The sequence below is a fragment of the Gopherus flavomarginatus genome, chromosome 6 (assembly GCF_025201925.1).
Source record: "Gopherus flavomarginatus isolate rGopFla2 chromosome 6, rGopFla2.mat.asm, whole genome shotgun sequence".
Classification (NCBI taxonomy): domain Eukaryota; kingdom Metazoa; phylum Chordata; order Testudines; family Testudinidae; genus Gopherus; species Gopherus flavomarginatus.
The window spans coordinates 30,952,038-30,971,472 of NC_066622.1; the positions used below are offsets into that span (position 1 = coordinate 30,952,038).

Below are 19,435 nucleotides of genomic sequence, written 5' to 3' on the forward strand. Positions count from 1 at the left end.
CCCCATAAGAGGGCATCAGGAGGGGCTGGGGTGATCAAGGCCAGAAGACAGATCACCATAGGGGATCAGGGAGATTGTGGGGGACATTTTAGGGGCTCAGAGTAAGGGTACTGAAAGGTAGTCAGAGGAGGCTGGGGGCAGGTGCACTGAGTAGGTCAGGGCTCAGGTGAGGTGGGAGGGGACTGGCAGGAGGCTCAGATATGGGCAGGGCGGGATCATACCATCAAAGGGGCCCGATAAACCATGGGGGGGGGGAGAGACTCACAGCTGCTTTGCAGTCCCGCTCGTGTTTCCTCAGCCGGTGCCTGTAAGATTGATTCTGGCCCAGTGAGGATGAGCAGAGAGCATGAGATGGGAGCAAACAGTGTCATGCCCACCCTGTCCCCCACCCTGACTGCCTGGGACCACACAATGCCCCCTGTCACCCACTCCCACCTTGCACCCAACCCTGATTGCCTGAGACGACCTTATGCCCCCTGTTCCCCGCATCCACCCAGCACCCCCACCCTGACTGCCTGGGACCACCCAACACCCCCTGCTGCCCACCCCCACCTTGCACTCCATCATGATTGCCTGGGACCACCCTACACCCCCTGCCCCTATCCCTATCCCGCACTCCATCCTGACTGCCTGGGACCACCTAATGCCCCCCACCCCCACCTCATCCTGACTGCCTGGGACCACTCAATGCCCTGCCCCCATCCCTGCTCCCTAGCTATCCCCATCCTAGCTATCCTGGGCTTCCTCCTCAGCAGAGAAAACTGAGAGGTGAAGGGCAGGAGGCCTGGGGGAGGGTCAGGCCAGGCTGTTCCCAGGCTCTCTGGGTTAAGCTTGGCTTCCCCATACTACCAGGGGCTCTGTAATGCTGGATTCCAGTGGACTCACTGGCTTGGTTGGAGCAGACTGGGTGGGGTCCCTGCAGATCCCCCCCAGCCATGTCACTCCCAAGGAGCAAAGGCTCTGCCAGGAGTCTGAACTCGTTGGGACTGACTGTGGGGCCTCAGAGGGTGCTGGAGCCCAGAGGCCCAGCCCTGGGCACAGAGCCGATGGACTTGCCCTGGTGAAATGCTGAGCCCGGGTCTGACAAATAATAGGGCTCCTCCCAAAGGGACGGTCAGAGTATCTACAGGCCCAAGATGAAGGGGTCTGGCTGTACCCACCTGTGTTAGCTGGTCCACGTGGTAACCCCGCTGGTGTGCCAGTCTCCAGTGGCTGATGCGACTCCCTATGGTCAATATAGTGCTGCCCATGCCTGAGAGGGCAGAGTGACTGAGCTTGAGGTAGAGGGGTGGGGCTCAGTCTGTAACCCCCACCCACCACAGATCCAAAAGCACACAGGTATCCCTCGCCTGGTGCTGAGATGAAGCCACCTCTGGGGTGGAGAGCAGGGGCTGTTTACACAGGGATTCCTCCCCCCATGACTCACCTGAGAGGGTGGTGTGTGACTCCAGCTGGGGGAGATGGGCTGAGGTCACTAAGGCTTCAGCAGCAGGCCCAGGTTCCTGGTGGGAGGAATCCCTTTAGAGCAATTGGGGGCAGCCAAGATGCCCCCTAACTCCATCCCCAGGCCTTCCCCTCCTCCTGTGGCTTTGCATCCCTGGCATCTAAGAGGCGGCTTCCTTTCCCACCTCCTTCCCCACAGGCAGCCCCTTCCTTGGAGTTGGGGGGTGGGGTGGGGAGTGTGCAGGGCAGATGCCCAGATCCCATTGCCCCCCAGCCCTCTGTCCCCCAGTCACTCCTACCTCCTGACAGGCACGGTCTGGTTCTTCTGGGTCATCAAGGGGTGGAGGGGAGATGCCCCTGGGTGACCTGTGGGTGGGGAGGGGATCCTGGTGAGAGGAGAGTATCCCCCGCCTCTCCCCAGATCAGATCAATGGGCCCATCTAGTGCAGTAGCCTGTCTTCCCCTCTCCCTGCCCAGGAGCAGACCTGTGGGCCCATCCAATCCAGTATCTCCCTCCCCCAGCTCCAGGCCAGTCTGTGTTCCTGTGGGGGTGGGGGGTGGCTGGAGCCCTGGAGTGGAAATTCCTTTAGCACTGATCTGCTAAAAGCTTCTGTGAGGGGGGTGGATTCCATTAGGGGCATGACAGCAGAGACCCCAGGGGGGCATGGAGCTGGTGGGAGGATGGAATGGGGAAAGCAGCATCCCCGGGGCAGGTAAGGAGCCGGGGAGGAGAGGCTGCTGCTGCCCCACAGGGCAGATCAACTCCCACCCAATGAGGCTGAGCTGTCTGCCCCCCATGGGTCCCTGACTCCTGGGCATGTCACAGTCTAGTTGTGACCCCGCAGACCCAGCCATGTCCCCCAGAGGACAATTGCCCCATGGATCCTGTGTTGCATATTAATCCCCCTTCCCGAACTCTGTCCCTCCACCCCCAGTCACTAGAGATGGAGAGGCCTAGATGCCAACCCGATCACCCCAATCTTACCCCTCAGCAGCATCCGTCCTCTGTTCCCCCTGCTCCAGCGCCTTCTCCTGCAACAACAGAGTGAATTAAAGCAGACTCAGCTGCATCCATTTCAGTGACACCTCAGAGAGCCCCAGTCCCTCTCCCAACACTGTGGTGCCTCCCCAGGAACCCCAGTCTCTGTCTCCCACTCTGCAGTGACACCTGCCAGCACCCCACATTGGTATTGGCACCATACAGAGATACCCAGTATTAGCCTCCCCCTAATATGGGGATGGCATTGTAGAGGATTGGGCACCTCCCAGCCACTAACGAAGACCACTCCTCCCCCCTCCGCACACCCCAGTCCCATCCCCTACCTCCTGGGCAGTGCTGGGGTCAGGGGAGAGGCTCCACGCAGACCTGCAGAGAGAGGCAGGGCACAGATTTACCAGGGTGCACTGTGCTGGCAAGCATGTCCAGGAATGCGCTGTGAACATGATAGTCCATGGGGTTAGGGTGAGCACCCCTACTCCAGCATGCCTAGGCAGGGTCCTGGGCTCTCCAGTGCCCCGTGTGTCTGTATCTCCTTCTCCTTTCCCTGCCAGAGCCTCGCTCTCTGTTCCCTGGCCTGGGCAGCCAGATTCTTAATCCAGCAACATAGGAACATAGGGCTGGAAGCAACCTGCTGGGCCACTGAGTCCGGACCCTGCTTTTGCAGCCAACCTGTTGCAGGATCCTGGTTGGAAACTTACCCAGCTCCAACCTCAGGCTGGTTGGGGTGCTTGCCCACCCCTCCTCCCACTGGGAGTCTGCTCCAGATCATCCCTCCTCTTCTGGGCACAAACCTTCTCACATTCAGCCTCAGTGGATTCCTGGCCAGGTTATCCCCCATTTGTTCTTATGCCAACATTCCTCACTCGTAAGCCCCACTGTGATCATCCAGTCTGACCTCTGGCACCACGGGCCATAGGGCTGCCCTGAACTAATTCCCATTTGAACTAGAGCAAATCTGGATTTTGGTGGCCCTTTGCTAGACTGAAGAACCTTCCGTTATCATGTCTGTTCTCCAGGCAGGTGCCTAGAGACTGGGAGCAAGTTACCTCTTCACCTTCTCTTGGTTAAATGACAGTAACTGAGTCCTGCAGTCTCTCTCTGTACAGCATTGTACCGGTAAGGCATCAGGATAAGGCATTATTACCTGACAGCTGCCCCTGTGCCTACATGGAAACATTCCTCCAGATTAAGGCAGGGTGTGAATTTTAAGTGGATTAACTATTCCTGTTTAACTGCATATGTGGATGCTCTTGGACCAGAAGCAGAGTGCCTTGTTCCAGATTAGTTTAATCTGGATTAGGATAATTTGGGATAAGGCACTCTGGTTCTGAAATTAGGGTATCCACACATGGAGTTAGGAATCATTAATCAGGAATAACTCCTGAGTAGACAAGGCTTTGGTGCCCAGGTGCAGCCCTGCAGGGCTCCCAGGTTTGTTCCAAGGCTCTGTTCCTAGGGACAGTTCTTGTTGGTGCATCCATCCCCAGTCAGAGAGAGCTGCAGCCATCCCGTCTCCACTGCCCTGGAGGGGAAAGTAACCCCTTTCCGCTCATGGGATGGCAATCCCAAGGGTATGGGGAAACTGAGTCATGCCTATTGTTCTTACAAATATGGCAGCATTTCCCACATTTTCCACAAGGTGATGCGATATACCCCCACCCCATGTTTAGTCAAGTATCCTCCCCTACCCCCAGCTAACCATGTAGCCCTCTACCCCATGCCTTTGGGGTGATATTCCCAGCATCCTCTGCTCTCACCATCTGCGCAATTCCGTCTCGCCATCCAGTTCCATTCCTGCCTTGCCCTGCAATGGACCAGGAAGCCATTAATGGGGTGCCCCTCCCTCACAGCCCCTTTGCTGAAAGGGGGTTATCCAGAGGACTGGAGCTCTCCCAGATGCCACTGCCACCCCTCTGTGAATTGGGGCCCAGCTCTCCCAGACACCCTCCTTGAAATTGAGACCCAGAGTTCCTTCCTGAATTGGGACCTCATGCCTACAGACTCCTGCCCTTGAAACCAGGACCAGTGCCCCAGATGCACCCCCCCTTGAAATCAGAATCCAGTGACCCGACAGGCCCCCTCACACTGAGACATAGTGCCCCCAGATGCCTTCCTATCCATGTTGCATCCTCCATTGCGCCCCCCCCCCACCCAGAGGGATTTTGGGGGTGTCACCTCACATGTCCTGTCACCTGCTCTGTGTCCAGCTCATCTCCACTCTTCATGATGCCTCAGGGAACTGAGTGAGCTCAGAGCCTGAGACACCAGGGGGAGGGGAAGTGTCAGAGCTAGCGGCCCCCACCCAATCCCCCCCTTTTTAGCCCCCTCATTCCTATCCCCCATGTGCCTTTGGTACCCAGTCATCCCCACCCCAGCACTCCCATTGAGCCCCCACACCCTTCATGTCCCTTGCAGCCTGGTCACCCCTCCTGACATCTGCCTACCCCTCCACACATGCCCGCTAACCCGCCAAACCCAGCCACACACCTCTGCCCCCCATTTACTCCTCCACTCCCCCTCTCTTATCAGACCCCCACCTACTTTGTGCCCCCCATCACCCTTCCAGTATGGGGCACAGAGAGAAGCTGGAGTTTGGGCGGGTGGGGGGTAGAGACCACAATGACCATGCACACAAGCCCCCCACCAAAAGGAAAGGATGGACTCACAGACACGCCAGTCAGACCAGGACCCCATGGGGCCTTGCGGTGACGCCATGGCAACAGAAGAACCCTGCTGGGCAACAGTCTCCAGGCCCCCACATCCCTTCCCAGGGACCCCAGAATCCCTCACTTGCCCCCAGCAGAGCTGTGGGAGGAGAAGACTCACCCCCCCCAGGTCCCCAATCCCCCACACCTTTGCACAGGTCCCCTGGGGATGGAGGACCCCTGGGAGGGGTAACACCCCCCACTCTGTGGGCCCACCTCCAGCATGCTCCACTTACTTCCACTCCCAGCACCCCTTCTGCACTGCCTCCCCCCAGTTCCTGTCCTCCATCAAACCCCCACAGCCCCTTGTCTCTGAACCCCCCTACACCTCTTCCATGCTCCCCCACCCCTCCTGGGCTGGTGCCTCCTGAACACTCCCTCCCTGAGGCACTGTGACAGCCACGCCGACCCTGGACAGACACACGGATGCAGTGTCTCTCATTCAGATTTAATCTGGAAAATAAAAAACAAAACAAAAAATCGTCCATCGAACAGAGTCAAACAGGCACCTTTGTGTGTGTGGATTGGGGGGGGGGGCGGGCAGCGACAGGACAGACACAGAGCGGGATCGCTGGGTGGACACCCCCACTCCCTACACCATGGGGGAGGCGGAGGAGGCAGCAGGGAACAGCATTGCCCCTTGTTTGGTTCAATAAACTCGCCCAGTTGATTTGGGAGGGGTCATCCCCCAGGAGTTTGGGGGTTCTGAATATCATTTGGCAGTTTGATCCCTCCCCCATTTTGGGGGGGCTTAAGGACCCAGCTCATGAGGCAAATGAGGCACAGATTTCGGGGGAGACGTGGGTGTCCCCCACGAGCTGCCCCCTAGATACTCCAGGGGAGGGAGTGAGTCTCTAAACTGGGGTGGTAGGTGTCTATGTGCAGTGAGGTTCCCTGTATTGAAGTGGGTCTCCTGGTACCAGGAAGGGGATGGGAGCAAATCCCTTTTCTGGGCATGAGTGGGGTCTGGTGCTGGGGAGGGACAGTTGGCACCTTGATGGAACCATGGAGAATGGTGTCTCTGTGCCAGGGGTGCTCAGCTGGTACCAGGGTGGGAGAGGCAGTCTCAGTGCTGGGTTGGCAGTTGGCAGCAGGGGGGCAGTTAGCATCACAGGGGATGGAATGTCTCCATGCGGGGTGGCCCAGTTGGTACCATGAAGGATGGGAGGTCTGTGTTGGGGGGGCCCCACTGGTACCATGGGGGACAGGAAGGCCCAGCTGACAGCCAGGGGGGCAGTCTCTATGCTGTTGGGGGCACAGGTAGCACCATGCTGCAGGGGGGAAGTGTCCGTGCTGGGATCGCTCCACTCCCCTCTAGACTGCCTCGCCCTTGTGGCGAGTGCGGCTCAGCATGTCCATAGGCAGGCCGGGGGGCTGGCCGTGGGTGTGGCGGGTACGCAGGCGGCGGAGTTGGCGGGCGCGCTTGGCCTGCAGCCCCCCTTCGCTGGGTGCCTCGCTCTGGGTGTCGGAGCTCTCATCGATGAAGGCCAGGTTCTCCCCCATGTAGTCTATAGGGCGCAGGCCGCCCCCCGCTGAGGCGGCCATGTTGCGGGCGTTGAGCTGTGCCACCTGCAGGGCAGTGCTGGGAGAGGGGAGCTCCAGGTGAGGCAAGGGAGGTGGTGGAGAAGGCATGGCAGGTGGAAGCTCTGGAGGAATAGGGGAGGGTGGGTGTCCCTTCAGCGTCCCCACTTTCTGAAGCTTCTCGGGCAGCCCCATGCCCGTCATCCGCAGCTGGGCTGTCACATTCCCTGTCCAGCTGGCAGCCTGCGCGGTGAGGCCCCCCATCTGTAGGTTGAGAGGGGAATCAGGGACAGGCAGGAAAATCTCCCACTGATCCCACCGCGTACACCATCGAGCCCCCCCACTGACCTCTCTGCTCACATCCCTCCACTGATCCCCTCAACATAAACCCCCAGTTCCCTCAGCCTGCAGGGTGAGACCCCCTGACATTTGGGGGGAGAGTCAGGGAACCCATCCAAGCCCTGCCACTGACCCCTCTCCACTTCCACCCTGACCATCCACATACTTACTCCTCCCTACCTCATCACTTCCCACTGACATGCCCCCTCTCTACATGAACCACTCCTCCCTTCCCCCACCCATCCACTCTGCTGGATTGGGAGATGTCAGACTGGGGGGGAGCATGCCCTGAGGTGTGTGTACAGGATGTGGGAGGAGGCTCTTTTGGAGGGGGTGCATGCTAGTGTGTGTATGCAGGGTGGATACATAGCCTTTGTGCACCAGGACAGCACCCGCCAGCGGGTGTATCTTGTGGGAGCATGGTGGAGCAATGATGGAGTCCACAGGGGGATGCAGGGGCCATGGAAGGGGTCAGATGGAGTGGTCAGCTAGGGGGTGGGGAGGACCCATCTCATCCCACATGTGCTGGGTCAGCACCTCCAGCAAGTTGTCAATGTGGGGGATGTGGGGTCCTTTGAGGGGTTGGAAGAGGTGGTGGTTGTGAAGGGGTCTGTAGTGGGGTACCAACCCTGGCATGTGTATGCTGTGTAATCACAGCCAGTTGGGGGTGCCATGGGGGGGTCATAGGGATGGGGTGGGGACACAATGGGAGGATGCAAAAGGGTCGGGGGGGGCAGGGGATAGTGGGAGTCTGTGGGGAATTGGAGAGGTGGGGTGGGGGACAGTGAGGGGGTTAGAGAGGTGAGGGGAATAGGAGATCTGTGGGTGACAGGAGGAGACAGTGGAGAGTTCATGGGGAGATGCAAAAGGGAGGCAGTAAGGGGGATGGAAGGGCAAGACAGTGGGGGATTCTTAAGGGGAGCTGGAGGGGTAAGGGGCAATGGGGGCTTTGTGGGGGGTTGGAGGGGCAAGATGGCAGAAAGTAGGGGGATTGGAAGAGTGGGGGGCAGAGGAGCACAGCAGAGGGGAGTCCGTTGGGGGTCCATGAGAGGATGCAAAAGCGGGCAGTGAGCGGGTCAGAGGGCAGGGTAGTGGGGGTTCTGTGGGAGGGTAACGGGCAGGAGGGGGGGCAAAGAGGGGATCTGAGGGGTGGGGAGAAGTGAGGGGATCAAAGAGACGTGGTGGGGGAAGTGTGGGGTACCAACCTCAGCCCGTGTGCGACGGGACAACACCCGCAGCCAGTTGCCAATCATGGTGAGGATGGAGGCGAAGTAGGCGAGGCCCAGCAGGATCCAGAACCAGACCAGAGGCTTGTACCAGGGGTGCTTGTCCCCTATACCATCACCTGGGAGGGGAGATGCTGAGACACTGCCCCCGAAACACACAACCTCCTCGCTGCACCGGCTGTGCCTTCCCTGCCCCTCTCTCCCATCACTCCACTGCCCCCCAATCCTCCTGCCAGCCCCTCTCTACCCACTTCCCTCTGCCCTCTCCCTATTCTTCTTTCCCTGTACCAGGCCCCTCTGGCCACACAAAAATGGCCAATGGTCCATCTAGAGCAGCATCCTGTCTTCCGACAGTAGCCCATACCGGAGCTTCAGGGAGAGTGTACAGAACAGGGCAATTTGGAGAGATCCACCTGTCTGCCCCCCCGGCTTCTGACCGTTGAGAGGGTTAAAAGCGCCCTAAGCATGAGGTATATCCATCTCTGACTATCTTAGCCAATAGCCAGTGATGGACCTAATTTCCATGAACTTATCTAATTCTTTTTTGAACTCAGTTATACATATGGCCTTCACAACATCTCATGAGAGGTTGACTGTGCCTTGTGTGAAGAAGTATTTCCTCTTGTTTGTATTAAACTTCCTCCCCATTAATTTCAGTCAGTGACCCCCCTGGTTTTTGTATTGTGTGAAAAGGTAAATAAATACTTCTCTATTTTTCTACATCAGTCATGATTTTGTAGACCTCTATCATATCCCCCACTTGATTGTTCAGCTTAGAAAAGAGACAATCCTAATATTTTTAGACTCTCCTCTTATGAAAGTTATTCCATACCCTTGATCACCCCTGTTGTCCTTTTCTGAATGTTTTCCAGTTCCACTATATATCCTTTTTGAGATGGGACAACCAGAACTGGACACAGCATTCAAGGTGTGGGCACATCATGGATTTATATAGTGGCATTATAATATTTTCTGTCTTATTTTCTATCCTCCCTAGCATTCTGTTAGCCTTTCTGACCACTGCTGCATGTTAAGGTGAAGTTTTCAGAGAACTACCCACAATAACTCCAAGATCTCATTCTTGAGTGGCAACATCTAATTTAGACCTCATCATTTTGTATGTGTAGGTAGGATTATGTTTCCCACTGTGCATTACTTTGCACTTACCAACGCTGAATTTAATCTCTCATTCTCTTCCCCACTCATGCAGTTTCATGAGATCCCTTTGTAACTCTTGGCAGTCTGCTTTAGACTCAACTATCTTAAGTAATTTTTTATCATCTGCAAACTTTGTCATTTCACTGTTCACTCCCCTTTTCCAGATCATTAGTGAATATGTTGAATAGCACAGGTCCCAGTCCCTCGGGGGATGCTGATATTTACCTCTCTCCATTCTGAAAACTGCCCATTTATTCCTACCCATTGTTTCCTATCTTTCAACCAGTTACTGATCCACGAGAGAGCCTTCCTTCTAATCCCACGACTACTTTTTTCATAAGAGCTTTTGGTGAGAGACCTTGTCAAAGACTTTCTCAAAATCCAAGTACGCTATATCGACTAGATCACCCTTATCCACATGCTTGTTGACCCCTCTCAAAGAATTCTTGAATCATGAGCCACAACTTCCCTTTACAAAAGCTGTGTTGACTCGTCTCCAACAAAGTGTGTTTATCAGTGTTAACTGATAATTCAGTTGTTTTTTTTTTACTATAGTTTCTACCAGTTTGCCCAGTACTGAAGTTAGGCTCACTGGCCTGTAATTGCCAGGATCACCTCTGGAGCCTTTTTGTTAAAATTGGCATTACATTAAGCTATCCTCCAGCCACCTGGTACAGAGGCTTGTTTCAGTGATGGATTACATACCACAGTTAGTAGTTCTGCCATTTCATGTTTGAACTCTTGGGTGAATACCAGCTGGTCCTCGTGACTTATTACAGTTTAATTATCAATTTGTTCTAAAATCTCTTCCACTGACACGTCTGTGTAATAGTATTTCAGATGTATCACCCAAAAAGAATAGCTCTGATGGGGGTATCTCCCCCACAGCCTCTGGAGTGAAGACTGATGCAAAGAATCCTTTTAGCGTCTCTGCAATGGCCTTGTCTTCCTTGAGTACTCCTTGAACACCTTTGTGGTCTGGCCCCACTGCCTGTCTGACATGCTTCCTGCTTCTGATGTACTAAAAAAAATTCTTACTCTTACTTTTTGTGTCTTTAGCAAGTTGCTTCTCAAGTTCTTTCTTGGCCTGTCTTATTACACTTGTACCCTTAACCAGCCTGAGTTTGTTGGAACTCATTGGAATTTGATTTCCAATGTTTAAAGGGTGCTTTTTTGCATCTAACCACCTCCATTATTCTGCTGTTTAGCTATGGTGGTATTCTTTTGGTCCTCGTATGGTCTTTTCTGATTTGGGGCATACATTCACTATGACCCTGTATTATGGGGTTTTTAAATAGTCCCTGCTGCTTGCAGGCATTTTGCTCTTGTGACAGCTCCTTTTAATTTCCATTTAACAAGTGTCCTCATTTTGTGTATTTCCCCTTTTTTAAGTTAAATGTTACTGTAGTGGGATTTTGTGTGTGTGTATTATCTCCCTACAGAGATGCTAAATTTAATTATATTATGGTCACTATTACTGAGCAGTCCTGCTATAATTAGCTCTTGGACCACATCCTCTGCTCCACTTAGGACATCATACCTCACCACCCACCTTCCCTGTCATTCGCTCCTCACACCTCCCACACTGGGACCCACTAGGGGCTCTCTCACACTAGCCCCCACACACACTAGGCTCCCCCTCCCCTTTCCTTGTCTCCCATGAAGCCCAGCTTCCACTGAGCCCCCCTCCTGCCCATCACCGACAGCCTCCCCCATATAGATCCCCTCATGTCTACCTGCTACATAGTCCCCGAAGCCGATGGTAGTCAGCGTGATGACCACGAAGTAGACAGATTCCAGCAGGGTCCAGCCCTCCACTCGCTGGAACACAATGGTGGGGATGGTGACGAAGAGGATGCAGCCAATGAGGATGAAGAGCAGGGCGGAGAGAACCCGAACAATGGTGGGACTCACCTGCCATTTCTGGGAGGGAGGAGACAGCATCAGGGGAGTACCAGGGGAAAGCCCCTCCCGCAGACGCACACTCTGACCCCCAAGAGGGGAACCACCACCACCACCACCACATACACCAACCCCTTTGCCCCTCACATACACTGATTCCTCCCAACACACACACACACACACACACACACACACACACACACACTCTCTCTCTCTCTCTCTCTCTCTCTCGCCTCGCCTCACACAGCCCCCTGGCAGTAAAGGTGCCACCTCGCCGGGTTTTGTATTGGTTTGCCAGGTAGAAGATTTTCTGTGCTGGGTTTTTTCATTTGAGACATGCCAAAGCACTCTACAATCCATGCCTTGTAGTTTGGACTGTGGCCCATGTTAGGATGAGGTAAGAAAAATGATAAAAGACATCCATGGAGCGTGCAGCGGCAGTCAAAAAAGCAAACGGGATGTTAGGAATCATTAAAAAAGGGATAGAGAATAAGGCAGAGAATATCTTATTGCCCTTATATAAATCCATGGTGTGCCCACATCTTGAATACTGCGTACAGATGTGGTCTCCTCATCTCAAAAATGATATACTGGTATTAGAAAAGGTTCAGAGAAGGACAACGAAAATGATTAGGGGTTTAGAACAGGTCCCATATGAGGAGAGATTAAAGAGGCTAGGACTCTTCAGCTTGGAAAAGAGGAGACTACGGGGGGATATGATAGAGGTCTATAAAATCATAAGTGGTGCGGAGAAAGTGAATAAGGAAAAGTTATTTAATTTTTCCCATAATATAAGAACTAGGGGACACCAAATTAAATTAATGGGCAGCAGGTTTAAAACAAATAAAAAGAAGTTCTTGTTCACACTGTGCACAGTCAACCGGTGGAACTCCTTGCCTGAGGAGGTTGTGAAGGCTAGGATTATAACAGGGTTTAAAAGAGAACTAGATAAATTCATGTTGGTTAACTCCATTAATGGCTATTAGCCAGGATGGGTAAGGATTGGTGTCCCTAGTCTCTGTTTATCAGAGGGTGGAGATGGATGGCAGGAGAGAGATCACCTGATCATTACCTGTCAGGTTCACTCCCTCTGGGACACTTGGCATTGGCCATTGTCGGCAGACAGGATACTGGGCTGAATGGACCTTTGGTTTGACCCAGTATGGCCATTTTTATGTTCTTATGTAAAAGAACATAAAAATATACAGATTGTGTGGGGGTTGTTCGTCTGTTTTGTAAAACGATTCTCTAATGCATTCTAGTAATACCTATAATGGGCACTAGGACCCTTTTTCTTAACAGGGGGCGTGGCTAGTGGCCGGGTTCTGGTGGTGGTGTGACAAGTGGACCAGATTTTGTTGTTGGTTGATGGGCTGACGGCCAGGGGCTGTGATTTGTTAGGAGGCAGGGTGGCCAGAGGCTGGGTTTTCTGCACCTCGAAGGTGGCCACCCTACCCAGGAGGGGAACTGTGCTACACTACCCTGGGGAAAGGACCCTCCCCCCACCTCTGGGCAGGGAATCCCTGGAACCCATGGGGTGGAGGCAGAGAGTGTTGGGGGAGGAAACAGACTGGGGAGCCCCCTGGGATAGGAGCCCCCAACCAAGCTGGCCCCATAAATGGGAAAGATCTAGTGCTGGAAAGCAGAGCTAGGCTCCTGGTCCCACTATCTGACCCCTCCTCTGCAGCACCTCTGCTCTACACACAGCGTGGAGAGTGGGTGCAGGGGTATGGGGGGGCTGCTGGGGGAGCATAGGAGGCTGGGAGACCAAGGGGGAGCATGGAAGACACTGTAGCTGCAGGACATGAGGGGTTGGAGCGGGGGAAGCACTGGCGACCCTGGAGCTGCTGGGTACATGGGCCCTGGCTCTGTGGGGGCAGGGGGACAGGGATGCAGAGGGCACTCACCAGGAAGATATCCTCCACCTTGCTGATGGCCTGGCGCAGCGAGAAGCCCAGGTGGTCGCCCACCCCAGCCAGCAGCATCCCGAAGAGCGGGATCCCAACCAGAGCGTAGAAGATGCAGAAGAGACGCCCCCCCTCTGTCTTGGGGGATGTGTTACCGAACCCTGGGAGGGGGCATGAAGTCAGCAGGGAGGGGGCAGAACTGATGCCCCTTAATCCTGAACTGCAGCTCACTGCTATTGCAGCCCTGAGCACCCACCCCCAACCTCTGCCCTCAATCCCTACCCACACCACACACACACATATCCCACGGGCCAGTACCGATGGTGGTGATGACAGTGCCAGCGAAGAAGAAGGCGCTGCCCATGTCCCAGTTGGTGCTGGTGCTATTGGTGCTGTTGGCTGTGGGGTCAGCGCCGGCACCCATGGCGTCTCTGACATGCTGCGGGAAATGGGAAGGGGTTAATGCTAGTGGTTTTGGGTTCCCCCACATCATGCAGCTCCTGCTGTCCCCTCCCCACATCCTTAACCCTGAACTTGGCTTTCCCAGTACACATTTGCCAACCCTTTCCTGACTGCCTCATGGCTGTTGTCCCCAGACACTTGACTGCCCCCCACTCCACCCCTCTTTCCCCTTCTTCTTCCCATCTCCCCCTGGAAACCCTCCATCAGCCTCACCCCACCCCATTGCCCCTCAAATCACCCCAACCTGCATCTGCTTCTGCTCCACACCCTTCCCATGCCTCCAGCACTGTCCCTCCCCATCTACCCCTTACAACCATCTCCTTCCCACCTCCCCATTGGCCGAAATCAGAGTTGTCAATCTCAGGAGTTTTCCAGCTTGGCCCAAGGATTAGGGGGAAAAGCCCGTGTGATTGGCTGCCCTTCTCCCACTTTCTCCACCTCCTGGGAAGGGCAGCCAATCAGGGCTCCTGCAGGAGGCAGGTGGTGCTCTCCCTCCCCCACAAGAGATATCAGCTAGAGCAGTGGTCCTCAACGTGGTGCCCGTGGGGGCATCTTAATGCGCCCGCGTCATGGCCCCCAGGGAGAGCATTTCAGCGGGGATGCCTCTCAATGACAACGCTTGTCAACGGCAAGCGGCATCATCGAGAGGCGTCGCCACCGAAATGACGCTGAAATTCGGCGGCATTTGGGGGGTGCTCCACTGCCACAGTGGTCCTTTGTCTGGCGCCCGCCAGACGAAAAGGTTGGGGACCACTGAGCTAGAGAATTGTGGGGTTAGGGTGACCAGATGTCCCGATTTTATAGGGACAGTCCCGATTTTTCTTTTATAGGCTCCTATTACCCCCCACCCCCATCCCGATTATTCACATTTGCTATCTGGTCACCCTATGTGGGGTGTGGGGGGACAGAAGTAGCAGGGAACAGGAGGGAAGTGGGGAGGAAAGGAGAAAGAGCCCAGCAGTTTAGGGCAGCCCTGCTCCCCCCTCCAGCCCTGCCCCTCCCAGACTGGGGGAGGGTGACAAGCCGCATGGAGCTGCAAGAGGAGGAGGGCAGATGTAGGAGGCCAGGGAGGGAATTAATTTCTGGACTGGGGGGACAGAATTCATTAGGATTTTAGGAAAAGCTGGAGGCTCTGTGCAATCCCTGAGCCAGCAACAGCCTCTTTCTCTTTAGGAACTGGCAGCGCTGTAACTGAGGGGACTTTCAGTAGTGGCTATAGCACTTTCCATCACCCCCACCAATGCCTGCTATTCCCTCCCCCAAGCCCCACCCCTGCTCCCCTCTTTCCCTCATTCACCCCACCCCATCCCCCTCCATGCCCTTCTCCCACCATCTCACCAGGATGAGTGTGTCCAGCTCCTGGCTGGGCACACAGCGGTATCTCTGCAGGAACTGCTCACGGGCGACCTGCAGTGCCTCCTGCTGGCGGCTCTCGTGTGGCTGCTCCAGCAGGCGGAAGACGAAGGCGCCACTCACCAGGTAGACCAGCACCACTGTCAGCAGGGCCAGCACCGTAGCCTGTCGCATCACGCTGCCCCGCCCACTATGGGGTGTCTGCCCCACCCCCGGCCCACTCAGGATTGATTCCTTAGATGAATAGCAGACAGGCAGTGCCCCATGGTTCTCAGCAGGGTTGGGGGCTGCAGAGGTCAGGGGAGAGCTCACTACAGGGAGAAGATGGGGGTGAGTGTGGGGGGAGGCCACACCAATACCACCCATACCCCAATAACCTCCAGTGCAGAAATCCCCATTGCACCCTAATATCACCGACACCCCATCCCAATACACCAATAACCCAATAGCCCCCACTGCATAGTATCCCATTACATCCAAATACCATCCATAGCCCTCCACCCTGATATGCCCCACCCATACCCCCACTGCATAGAGACCCACATTACACCCTGATACTACCCATAGCCCCCCATTGCAATAAGCCCCACCCATACCCCAATAGCCCTCACTGCAGAGAGACCCCAAATACTACCCATAGCCCCCTATTCTGATATATCCTACCCATACCTCCATCCAATATGCCCCACCCATAATCCATTCACCCTCACTGCAGAGACAGCTCTTTACATCCCAATACCACTCATAGCCCCTCACCCTGATACACCCTACCCATACCCCAATAACCTCCACTGTAGAGATCCCATTACACCCATTCACACCCGAATAACCCCCACTGCATAGAGACCCCGATTACACCTGATACTCAGATGGCCTCCCCCGATATCCCCCACCCATACCCCAATCTCCACTGCATATAGACTCCCAGAGGTCCCACTCCAATATGCTCCACCCATATCCCCATAACTCCTACTGCTTAGAGACCCTCGTAGTCCCTACCCTGATACAACCTATCCATACCTCCAATAACCCCACTATGTAGAGACCCTCCAGTATACCCAATACCGCTCGTAGCTTCCACTCTGATATGCCCCCTTTACCCCCTTCAATAAACCCCCTTCTTAGAGAACCCCAACCCAATATGCCACTCCCAGTAGCCCATAGTGCTCTGGGGCAGTGGCTCACTGGGGTGGGGGATGGGAGGAGTGTGGAGAGATGCCTACCCCACATAGTCCCTACTGCAGAGACACCCATTACACCCACATATCCCCAATATCCCCTATACCCCCACCCCAATACCACATGCATAGGGGGCTTTGGGGATAGCTCTCTGTGGGGAGAGGACACAGGCAGATTCCAGAGAAAGACACCCTCCTTCTGCCAACTCCCCATATCCCACACTGCACAGACATCCCACCTCCCACCCCCAGTGCCATGTGGTGTTCCAGGGGGTGGCTGGGGGTAGCTCACTGCAGGGGGAGACCACTCCCACAGCACCACATCCATCTTCCTCCAACAACTCCCCCGACACGAAGACTCTCCATCCTCCACCTCCAAATGCCCATAGTGCTTGGCAGGGCAGGGTGAGAAGAGACACCCCTTTTTCCCATCCCCATAACATAGAGAAACCCCAGTCACCCCAAATACCCCCAATACCTACGCTACTCCGGGAGATGGCGTACCTCACTGAAGGGGGAGGGGTGTGGGGGAATATACTCCCACCTTTCCCCCATTCCCAACCTGATACCCTCCCATCCCCCATCCCCTCTGCCGCCCCATCCACCCCCCGCTCTGCCTCAGCCCCCAGGGTGCCCATGGGAGGTAGGTTGCAAGGGGATCACAGGGAGTGGGAGCATCACGCCGAGACCCCCCTGCCCCTCCTCCATACCTTATGGTGCTCGGCGGGAGGGCAGCGAGGAGGCGGGTTGAGAAGCTGCACTCACACCCCGGCTCTGCCCCCCTCCCCTTGGGATGCCCCCAGCGCCGCTCGGAGCCGGAACCTCTGCCCAGTGGGTCCCCCCCCCAGCAGACCCCGCTCCCCAGCGGACAGACGGGGCGAGCCAAGGAGCTCCGGGGGGGGGGAGCGCTCCGCCACCTCGCTGCCTCCCCCGGCCAGCCCCCAGCTGGGTAGCAGCGCGCAGTGCGCACCCGGCGGGCGGGCAGGAGCTGCGGTGGATGGAGCGGGGGAGGGGGGGGCAATGAGACGGCGCCGGGGCTGCTGCCAGGAGATGCTGTAGCTGGAGGAGCCGAGTTTAAAGGAGCAGGAGCAGCCGGGTGTGTGCTCAGCTGCCCATGAGGTGGGGGGAAGGACACCGGGGGGGACCCCATCCCCAGACCAGAGCCCCACGGGAGGGGTGTTAACCCCGGTGGGTCGGGCGGAGGGATTAACCCCAATCCTAGGGATCCCCGATGGGGAGGGTCTTGAAGGAGTTAACCCCAGTCCCGGGGGGCCCACACGTAGGGGATGCACTGTACAGCCCCCTTGCAGAGGGCGCGGGGGTCTCCCTCCGCCGCCCCGGGGGAAAGGCTGCCCCATTCACTCACCTGGGTGCCATGCAGAGCCAGACCCTACATTAGCTGGGCTCCAGGGAGCGACGGAGGGGGGCTGAGTCTCCTGGCCCCTCCCAGTCGGGTGCGTGGGGGTGGAAGCTGCCTGGTGCACAGCTGGCTCTGTGCCAGCCCTCCCCCATCCAACCTGTCAGCCAGAGCCCAATTAACGGGAGCCTTTCAATTAGCTCTGCCCCGCCAGGCCCTGGTGCCGCCACCACAGGTTTGGCACTGCACAGGGGCCGCCAGCCAGCGTCCGTGCCCGGCCTGCCAGCAGAGGGCTGCAGGGAGCGGAGCAGGAGCGCCAGCTGCAGGGGGAGCTCCCGGCTACTCCAGGCCTGGCCTCTGCCAGTAGGGGGCGTTGTACACGGCCTCCTGTGGTGTGTGTACACACACACACACGCTTGTCTCATACACAATGAGGCTCGTTCTCTCCAGCACGGGATGACAGACACACATGGTGCCTCTCATACACCCCCGTGTCACACATAGTATCACACACACTATCACGCCCCATCTCACACACATCCCTGTGTCTGTTTCATGCACAAACTCTCACACACCCTGTCACATACTGTAGCTCACACACTGTCCCACCCCATCTCACATGCATCCCTGTGTCTGTCGCTTGTACTTGGACTGTCTCACACAGCATCACACATTCTATCTCACACAAACACTGTCCCAGCCCATCTCCATGTCTGTCTCCTGTACATGGATGGACTCTCTCACACACCACATGTATCTCTCACACACGTTTCACCCCATCTCACATGGATCCCCATGTCTTTGTCGCATACACAAACTGTCTCACACACCCTGTCACACACTGTAGCTCACACAGTCACACCCCATCTCACACACATCTCCTGTCTCGTGTCTGTATCTCAGACTCATACTTGGACTGTCTCACACAGCATCACACATTGTATCACACACACTGTCCCACCCCATCTCACACGCATCCCCGGCTGTCTGACATATCATACAGTCTCACACACACACACAAACACACACATCTCTCTTACACATTTGACACACTCCAGATAAAGCCACTGCCGCTCAGCCCAGTTGGTCCCCCAGCCCCCATCACACTGCCCAGTGTGGGCAGTGGGGCACAGAGTTCCAGGGGAAGGGATGGATAGAGTGGTACCCGCCCCAGCATCCCCCCTCCCCCTGTATCACTCACTCGCTAGCAGCAGCAGCAGCTCCTCCCTGCACTAGGATCCGGCAGACAGGTGCAGCCTCCTGCCTCACTCCTCCCCTCCCAGGATGGGGCAGCTGCTGGCCTGCCTCCCGCCACCCCACCCCTGTTGGCCCCCAGCTGCCAGGAGCCTCCCCACCTCTGCCCAGTCACAGCCAGAGGGAGCCAGAGCCTCAGGCTGCAGGAGCTGCAGCTTGGGGGGGGTCTTTTAACCCTTTTTGAGGGGAGATCATGGAGGGGAGCAGTGCACAGAGAGGGGACAGGCTGGTACCAGCATAGGGTACCCAGGGGGACAGAGGTGAGGACACATCCCTTTTCCATGGGATTCTGGGATGATTTTTTAGGATAGAGCGGTTCCCCTTCCCTGGGATGGTGCAACTCCCAAAGCCTCCCCACACTGCTCCCTCCCTGGCCCCAGAGGAGGGGGCAGGACTCCTGGGTTCAAGTGTCAGCTGCTCCATGTCCCCTCTCTGAGCCCATTCCCCCCCCCTGCAGAATGGGGTGGGGGCACTACTGTCCCTCTGCCTGCAGTTGCCTGGGTTCTGTGTGTGGGGGGGGGCTACTGTAACATTCTTTCACCCTGAAGTGCTGGCGACCTGCACAAGAGGGGGGTGTCTCCAGCCCAGACTAGCTTGGGAGCAATGCAGCTGCCAGACCCCCAAGCTGGA

At 56.2% G+C, this 19,435-nt stretch overlaps 1 protein-coding gene across 3 annotated transcripts; it reads right to left on the minus strand.

The window, feature by feature from the left end:
- Positions 1 to 5,607: 5,607 nt before the first annotated feature.
- KCNK4 (potassium two pore domain channel subfamily K member 4) lies at positions 5,608 to 17,697 on the minus strand. 3 transcript variants are annotated; one of them, XM_050957949.1, is made up of 7 exons: positions 17,561 to 17,697; positions 15,002 to 15,327; positions 13,520 to 13,640; positions 13,202 to 13,362; positions 11,129 to 11,315; positions 8,214 to 8,353; positions 5,608 to 6,933 (listed from the first exon to the last, which is right to left on the minus strand). In XM_050957949.1, exons 2-7 carry the CDS (start codon positions 15,188 to 15,190, stop codon positions 6,463 to 6,465), a joined length of 1,269 nt encoding a protein of 422 aa, XP_050813906.1. In that variant the 5' UTR covers positions 15,191 to 15,327; positions 17,561 to 17,697; the 3' UTR covers positions 5,608 to 6,462. The 3 variants fall into 3 exon arrangements, with proteins under 3 accessions (XP_050813906.1, XP_050813905.1, XP_050813904.1); XM_050957948.1 differs by lacking the exon at positions 17,561 to 17,697 and adding an exon at positions 16,905 to 16,966; XM_050957947.1 differs by lacking the exon at positions 17,561 to 17,697 and having other exon boundaries at positions 15,002 to 15,499.
- Between the last annotated feature and the right edge of the window lie 1,738 nt (positions 17,698 to 19,435).